Source organism: Salmo trutta, chromosome 22 (genome assembly GCF_901001165.1).
Source record: "Salmo trutta chromosome 22, fSalTru1.1, whole genome shotgun sequence".
NCBI lineage: Eukaryota > Metazoa > Chordata > Actinopteri > Salmoniformes > Salmonidae > Salmo > Salmo trutta.
In genome coordinates, this window is record NC_042978.1 from 10,926,776 (window position 1) to 10,935,223 (window position 8,448).

At 40.7% G+C, this 8,448-nt stretch overlaps 1 protein-coding gene across 1 annotated transcript; it reads right to left on the bottom strand.

The window, feature by feature from the left end:
* Positions 1–2,100: 2,100 nt before the first annotated feature.
* Positions 2,101–5,759, bottom strand: s1pr1 (sphingosine-1-phosphate receptor 1). The gene is made up of 2 exons (XM_029706558.1): positions 5,624–5,759; positions 2,101–4,836 (listed from the first exon to the last, which is right to left on the bottom strand). The coding sequence occupies exon 2, from the start codon at positions 4,639–4,641 to the stop codon at positions 3,523–3,525; it is 1,119 nt and encodes a 372-aa protein (XP_029562418.1). The 5' UTR covers positions 4,642–4,836; positions 5,624–5,759; the 3' UTR covers positions 2,101–3,522.
* Between the last annotated feature and the right edge of the window lie 2,689 nt (positions 5,760–8,448).

Sequence of the window (8,448 nt, forward strand, 5' to 3'; positions counted from 1 at the left end):
AGAGGGCTTAATCTGTTCAGCTTGCCCTCTGGGAGCGGATAGAGTCTACCTGAGGGAAGAAGCTGGTATTCAGAACGAAGTAGCCTACATGTGAGGGGTCAGCTATGATTTGAATGCTGTCATACACCCATGACTGGTACACTACTCTCTATTACAGCACGATGAAACAATACATGTTTCCTGGTCAACTCCAAAGACCCAGAGTATGTGTAAAATATATTCGTTGTTGAACTTTGGAGCAAAAGCTAATTTCTTAACAGGAAAATTAATCAAATGTTTCCTATTTGGTGCAACATAGTCTAGGTTAGACTATATCAAATTGGAGGAGCAAGATTCAACCCTGCATCTAGACCAGTGGTGGAAAAAGTACCCAATTGTAATACTTGAGTAAAAGTAAAGCTAGCTTAATAGAAAATGACTCAAGTAAAAGTGAGTATTTTACCCAGTAAAATACTACTTAAGTAAAAGTCTAAAAGTATTTGGTTTTAAATATACCGTAAATTCCGGACTATAAGCCGCAACTTTTTTCCCGGGCTTTGAACCTCGTGGCTTAAACAATGGCGCGGCTAATATAGGGATTTTTCCCGCTTTCAATTTTTTTTTCTCCAAAAAAACACGTTCTGTGACGTGCTCAGTTTTTTGGCGGCATGAAGCTTTCATTAGACCAATGAAATTGCTGAACGGGTTACGGTCAAACAACTTTTTTGTTTACTCTTTAGATTAAATCGAGCACTCTCAAACTTCCCATCATTCTGATTACGGTAGTCATTTTGTCACCCTCATCATGGCAAAGACACGGAGAAATGCATATGATGCAGCTTTCAAGTTGAAGGCGATTGATCTGGCTGTTGGAAAAGGAAATAGAGCTGCTGCACGGGAGCTTGGTCTTAATGAGTCGATGATAAGACGTTGGAAACAGCAGCGTGAGAAATTGACTCAGTGCAAAAAGACAACTAAAGCTTACTGCTGATTTTTTTATTTTTTGTTACAAGCCGTGTTTCGTTAAAGCCTATTTATTTTTGTTACAAGCCGTGTTTTGTTAAAGCCTGTGTAAAGTTAATTTGTTTCAATGTACCGGTAGGCACCTGCGGCTTATAGACATGTGCGGCTTACTTATGTTCAAAATAATATTTATTTTTCTAATTCAGTGGGTGCGGCTTATATTCAGGTGCGCTTAATAGTCCGGAAATTACGGTACTTACAAGTAAAGATAATTGCAAAAATATACTTAAGTATGAAAAGTAAAAGTATAAATCTTTCAAATTAAGCAAGCCAGATTGCACAATTTTCAAGTTTTTTTTATTTACAGAGAGCCAGGGTCACACTCCAACAAATTTACAAATGAAGCATTTGTGTTAAGTGAGTTCACCAGATCAGAGGAAGTAGGGATGACCAGGGATGTTCTCTTGATAAGTGCGTGAATTGGACAATTTTCCTGTCCTGCTAAGCATTCAAAATGTAATGAGTACTCTTGGGTGTCAGGGAAAATGTATGGAGTAAAAAGTACATTATTTTCTTTGGGAATGTAGTGAAAGTTGTCAAAAGTAAAAGTTGTCAAAAATATAAATAGTAAAGTACAGATACCCCAAAAAACGACTTAAGTTGTACCTTAAAGTATTTTTACTTAAGCACTTTACACCCCTTATCTGGACAAGTGTTGAATGGAACACCAGACAGCAACAGTATTCAATACTGGTATTCTAAATCAAACATGTCATCAGAGGTCCTTGTGTTGGTTTTGATAGTTTTTGTTCAACTTCATTTATGTTATTGCTTGCCAGTTTATCGGTTTGACAGAGAGCCGGCTGGGGACGAGATAACCCTCTGCCCTCACCTCCTGTTCTGCTGAAACAGCTGGGTAAGTTTCCTTCGGTGGTGGACCTGTCCCCAAACTAGTTGCTTTAGAGGATTATCCTATTATTAACAGATATTTATCCAATTCTCACTACTGTCTCCCATCTTTAGGTGGCAGAACTTATGTCTGTAACAATATGACAACTTCCATGTTAAAAAATAAATAAATGTTGCTTTAATGTCACAACATTCTGTACTGGGCCTACCATACCAGGTCTCAGTGTGCATTAAGAGAAGACAATAAACTTTTTTTTATTTCCAATATTTATTAAGAGCTAACCAAAACATTGAAACAAAAACACGTGCAAAATATGACTTGGAAGTTTGGCAAACTGATTAATTGACCACTGACAAGCGCTATTGTACTTGGCTGTGGGTGTTTAACGGTTCTTAAAAACACATATTTACTAACTGAACAATCCATAGGCGGTTTCAGTGAACTATTCCAGTGAGCTATTGATGATGTGTGTGCCCACAGTAACGTCCATATTCACTTCTTCCTTTATGAAAAATGTAAGTCATTATTGGGGTCGGTGCATTCAACAATGGACGAGTGCTATTGAGTTTATCCTTATATGTCAACCTCTTGTGTTTTTTCGACCTCATGTCCTTCCCTAATATTGGGCCATGCGGGTTTTCACAAGAGAGTATGTTTTTGAGAGTGGAAACCGAGGGACAGACAAATATGCACAAGTTAAATGGCTGGAGCTACAGTATCTACAAAATCTAAAAGGAATCCCCCTTTATTAAGGCAGTGAAACAGAAATCATAACTGGAAAAAGAAAGACGACCTTTGTCACACATCAACCAGAATATAAATTATTATTGCAACTACATTGCATCGCTACAAAGATAACTTTATCGAATAAGAGTGAAATAAAACAAATTACAAGTACAAAATACATTCTTAATCAAGGTGTAGAATTTACATTGTACTAGCCTTCAGAGTTAAGTCGAAGAAACACGAGAGCTTCATTAATTGTATTTCTTAAACGTTTCAATAAGAACAATAAACGCTGCTAACTATTGTCACACTTCCATCAACACCTTAGAGAATCAGTAAACACCTATAATGAGTTGATGATTTTTAATGAGCCTTTTTACAACAAGTGCTGTACTAAATACATTAAAAATACCTTTGACTAAAATGGCTTCTTCTCAATCTGTAAAAAGAACATGGTTGAACTCAATACTGAAAAGTCAGGTTTACACTTTGGGTGCTGTACTGTAAGTGCTTCCCTATGACATTGTCTTTTGAATATGAAAATATTCACTTCAGTGCTGGCAGTCCTCAACGTGTGGGGGGAGATGGACACAAACTGTAACACTCTTTCAGTTCTACTCTCTAGCATGGGCTATTGGATGTCCAGAGATATTCACTATCTTCCAGTTTAGCCCTTTTTTTCTGATGAGTTTCTTCTCGTGCGTCAAAGACAGACCCTTTGAGAAATGATCAAACAAATGGAAACTGAAGAGGCAACTTACATACTGTACATAGACACAACCACAGCGCAACAAAACCACATACAAACACACACACACTCTACTTATACACATATATACATAATGTACACACACACACTTGCACACTGCGCAAAAACATATATACACACATCCACATTCCCTAAGCAGTGGAGCTACTTTTCTCACAACAGTCCACAAGGCCCTTTAAGAAGAGGAGGTGATATTCCCAGAGGATACGACGGTCTCCCTTGGCGAGTACTCTGGCTCGTCCTTATTGGGGTGGGACGAGTTGTCCGACTTGCTTCGGCTGAACTCTGCACCCATGATGGGCCGAGAGAACTTGCCAGAGGGCCGGGTGCAGACACAGCAGCACATGAGCGTTTTTAGGAAGGCGCGGCGCATCTCGTTGCTGGTGAGCGTGTAGATGAGGGGGTTCATTGCCGAGTTGAGCACGGCCAGGGCCAGGAACCACTCGGCTTTGTACAGGATGGCGCACATGCGGATGTCACAGGCCACGTCCAGCAACAGGAGGATGAAGAGTGGAGCCCAGCAGGCGATGAAACAGCTCAGCACGATGATCACGGTCTTCAGCAGGGCCATGGACTTCTCCGAGCTCTTGCTGCTAGCGCTACCCCCGCCGCGGCCGTTGGAGACCTTGCGGAACACCAGCTTGCGGCTGCGGGTGCGCACCAGGGCGTAGATGCGCGCGTACAGCACCACGATGGCCATGAGGATGACGCTGAAGACGGTGGTGCAGAACAGGATGTAGGTCTTGTGGTAGAGCGGCAGTACGGTGGAGCAGCTGGGCATGCTCTGGATGCAGTTCCAGCCCATGATGGGCAGGCCGCCCAAGATGGCTGCAATCAGCCACACGGTGCTGATGAGCATGAAGACACGGCACGTGTTGCCATTGTTGTGCAACTTCATCTTCAGCATGGTGAGGTGGCGCTCGATGGCGATGGCCAGCAGGCTGAAGACTGAGGCTGCCAGAGCCACAAACATACTCCCCTCCCGGAAGAACCACTGTGTGGGGGTCAGTTTGTATGTGTTGGCACCTGACAGCAGGATGTTGGCAGTGTACACCACACCAGCAAGCAAGTCTGATAGAGCTAAGTTCCCAATAAAGTAGTACATGGGCTTGTGGAACTTCTTGGTCCTCCAAATGGTAAGCAGGACCAAGACATTCTCAAGAATAATGAAGCAACATACAATGATGAAAACCACAGAGTCCGCTTTGAGTCTGGAATCCTGCTCCACTTTCCGGAGCTTCCCTGTGAAGTTGTAGTGTCTGGCTATTAAGTCGGAATACATGGAGTCACCCATGGCTCTGATTTGAATTTAAATCCTACAAATTCTGTAGTCCACCACTTAGTCCACTGAGGGGCGATGGCAGGCCAAGGCACAGCTGGCAATGGTATTCCTTAGCACTTGATAGGTTGTCATTGCAGACAATCAATCAAATAATCCTTATTGCCACAGGATGTTCTGAGTATGATCTTGGACCCCATCATGAAACTCCTAAAAAAAAAATAGGGAAAATACCGATTTAGAACAGGCATAAAAAATAAAATAAATGTATTTCTCTAAAGTAAAATACTATTTAATACTCCTTCACTTTTATGTGAAATGAGGACTGAGGATACAGTAGACTAATTCAGCATAAAATACAAATACAGAACAAAAGTCCTTGTAAAAACAAGTGAATGGGAGACAGAGGCAATTCTTTTGTCCAATAGTAAATTAGGGTACATTTTCATGTAGAAATGTGTGATCAAATAAAAGCAAACGAACAGAAAAGTCGGACCACTGGCCGGTTCTTTATGGATATGATGTTCATTATGGTAACTGATTGTGGACTGTATGCTGAATTCCACAAGATGGATAGGTATCGCACTAATGCATGAGCTAAATTAGCATCATGATAGGCTATTTTGAACTGTGCTAAGAATGAGATGGGGGGTGGGGGGGTTTGGTGGCATTGGGACGCTATGAAGTTATTCAATGTTTTTTTTTAACGTTTTTTAAAAATCCATAAACTTCAGGAAAAAACTTGCAATAACTATGTAACGGAATCTCTCAACATGAACTTGAAATGCGCTTGAAACTCACGTTATTTTGTTCAAACGTATTTTTTTCGATTTCTTCTGTGTTAAAGATATGATTAAACAGTTATTAACTTAAATTACTTTCGAAAGGCACAACTTTGATTTGCATTCTTATTGATGACCAGACACCAAAACTAATTCGGCCATGTAAATGTACATTAATAAAATCTAATCTAGAAATTAAGTAAACGTTTCCTTACCATAATAGTGGTCATCAATGAGAATATTCCAGGTATCAACCTACATTCGCACAAATCCTCGAATCAGAAACTTTTTTATATTTTCCAGCGGCTGAGTTCTGTGTGTTTGCGGCAGGATTTCATGGAATGAGCACCGTGCGCAAGAGAGGCTGAGTAAAAGCAAATCTTTTTATCAGTTCATACCACCCCTCCCTTCCCCATAAAAGGAAAACTCCACCCAAAAACTATTTTTTGGTATTTGTTTCATTAGTCCATTGTTGATATTTTACCTACTCATTCAAAGGTTTCTCTTTATTTGTACTTATTTTTTTTTTACATTGTAGAATAATAGTGAAGACATCAAAACAATGAAAGAACACAGATGGGATCAGGTAGTAACCAAAAAAGTGTTAAAATATATTTGAGATTTGAGATTCTTCAAAGTAGCCACCCTTTGCCTTGATGACAGCTTTGCACACTCTTGGTATTCTCTCAACCAACTTCACCTGGAATGCTTTTCCAGCAGTCTTGAGTTCCCACATATGCTGAGCACTTGTTTGATGCTTTTCCTTCACTCTGTGGTCCAACTCATCCCAAGCCATCTCAATTGGGTTGAGGTTGGGTGATTGTGGAGGCCAGGTCATCTGATGTAGCACTCCATCACTCTCCTTCTTGGCCAAATAGCCCTTATACAGCCTGGAGGTGTGTTGGGCCATTGTCCTGTTGAAAAACAAATGATAGTCCCACTAAGCGCAAACCAGATGGGATGGCGTATTGCTGCAGAATGCTGTGGTAGCCATGCTGGTTAAGTGTGCATTGAATTCTAAATAAATCCCTGACAGTGTCACCAGCAAAGTACCCCCACAGCATCACACCTCCTCCTCCATGCTTCACGGTGGGAACCACACATGCGGAGATCATCCGTTCACCTACTATGTGTTTCACAAAGACACGGCAGTTGAAACCAAAACTCTCAAATTTGGACTCAAAGGACTCAGAACAAATCAGAACAAAGGACAGATTTCCACAAGTCTAATGTCAATTTCTCGTCTTTCTTGTCCCAAGCAAGTCTCTTCGTATTATTGGTGTCCTTTAGTAGGGATTTATTTGCAGCAATTCAACCCTGATGGCCTGATTCACACAGTCTCCTCTGAACAGTTGATGTTGAGATGTGTCTGTTATTTCTACTCTGTGAAGCATTTATTTGGGCTGCGATTTCTGAGGCTGGTAACTCTAATGAACTTATCCTCTGCAGCAGAGGTAATTCTGCGTCTTCCTTTGCTGTGGCAGTCCTCATGAGAGCCAGTTTCATCATAGCGCTTGATGTGGTGCAGAACACAAATATATGTGGCTTAAAATAATGGTTTTTCAATTTTTTACATTTTAGTCATTTAGCAGACGCTCTTATCCAGAGCGACTTACAGTAGTGAATGCATACATTTCATAAAAATGTTTCTCCGTACTGGTCCCCCGTGGGAATCGAACCCACAACCCTGGCGTTGTAAACACCATGCTCTACCAAATGAGCCATCATTTGTGGATTTACAATCTTTAAATAATAAAGACAGTGATAATAATGAGAATATTTGTCCGTCATAATAATAATCATAAATGCTAGGCAACTGGTACAACCTAAACCAACTAAAATCATCATCATCATCATGATCATCATCACTTTAGTAGGTCTGTTTTGTTTGTAAACTTAAATGCTCCTTTGGACAATGCAAACCCTTTGGTGGTGAAGGATGGCCTTGGCTCATTTCTGAGTCAATTGCTGTCAATCAAAAGTGCATAGCTCAGCCATTCAGCCTCGGGAAATGATCATGTATGTACTAAGAAAATCCATTGTAGAATGGTAATTGCAGAGTAATAAGCTATGAGTTAGTAGTCGATAGATAAAATGTGTATACGTTTTATTCAAATCAATAGGGAGAACAGAAAACCTGCCTAAAAATACAAACATCTGTATTGAAGATGTGGTGCAGTTGATTTAGTATGCTTACTAACATGAATTTAGATATTCTAATGGACGCAGTGAACACAGAGATGACTACTTATTATGATACCTATTATTACCTACTATTACTTTAAGTATTGGCATAGCCTGCAGTAATTGTGGTAGTAATAATAGATATAAAACAATAAGGATACCAATAATAGAATTATTCAATTGGGTTATTAGAAATCCTTTTGTTTTCATCTCTGGGAATGCACCAGCTGTGCACATTAGCCCCCCCCCCCCCTATATGTGCATGAGTAACCGCCCTCCTCCATCGTCTCTGCTCCCAGCTCCGTCCCCTGTGGGTCCCAGCTCCATCCCCAGTGCCCCATTTCTTCTGCCCATTAATCACATGTGCTGCTCCCTCTGTCTCTTCAGGTTTTCTGCTCCACCCAGCCCTCTGCCCTCAGGGGGTGGGGCAGTAAGGAAACATGGCATATCCATACCCTCTTCTGAGTGTGTGTACAGTATATCACCCATTCCTAACCATCCTTTCAAACATGATGGTGGCTGCATCATGTATTGGAGATGACTTAACCAGAAATGCCCACATCTGGAATGCCAAAGTTCCTTTCACCAAGTATTGATGTATTCATAGAACTATTCAATCACGTCATAACATTTTCTCGTGATTTCTTGTAATTATATATATATTTTCCTTTAAATCCTTACGTGTTTGTGTCTGTGTGTGAAAGAGAGCGCATAGAGTGAGGAAAATGACTGAAAGGAAAGAGAAAAACATGGAAAACTAACTAAGGAAACCCTTCCTTTAAGAGGTCTCTTTAGTGCATTCTTTGACGGGGGAGAATATCTATATGCATGCTCCAGTTGGTCGTCTGTGAGCGAG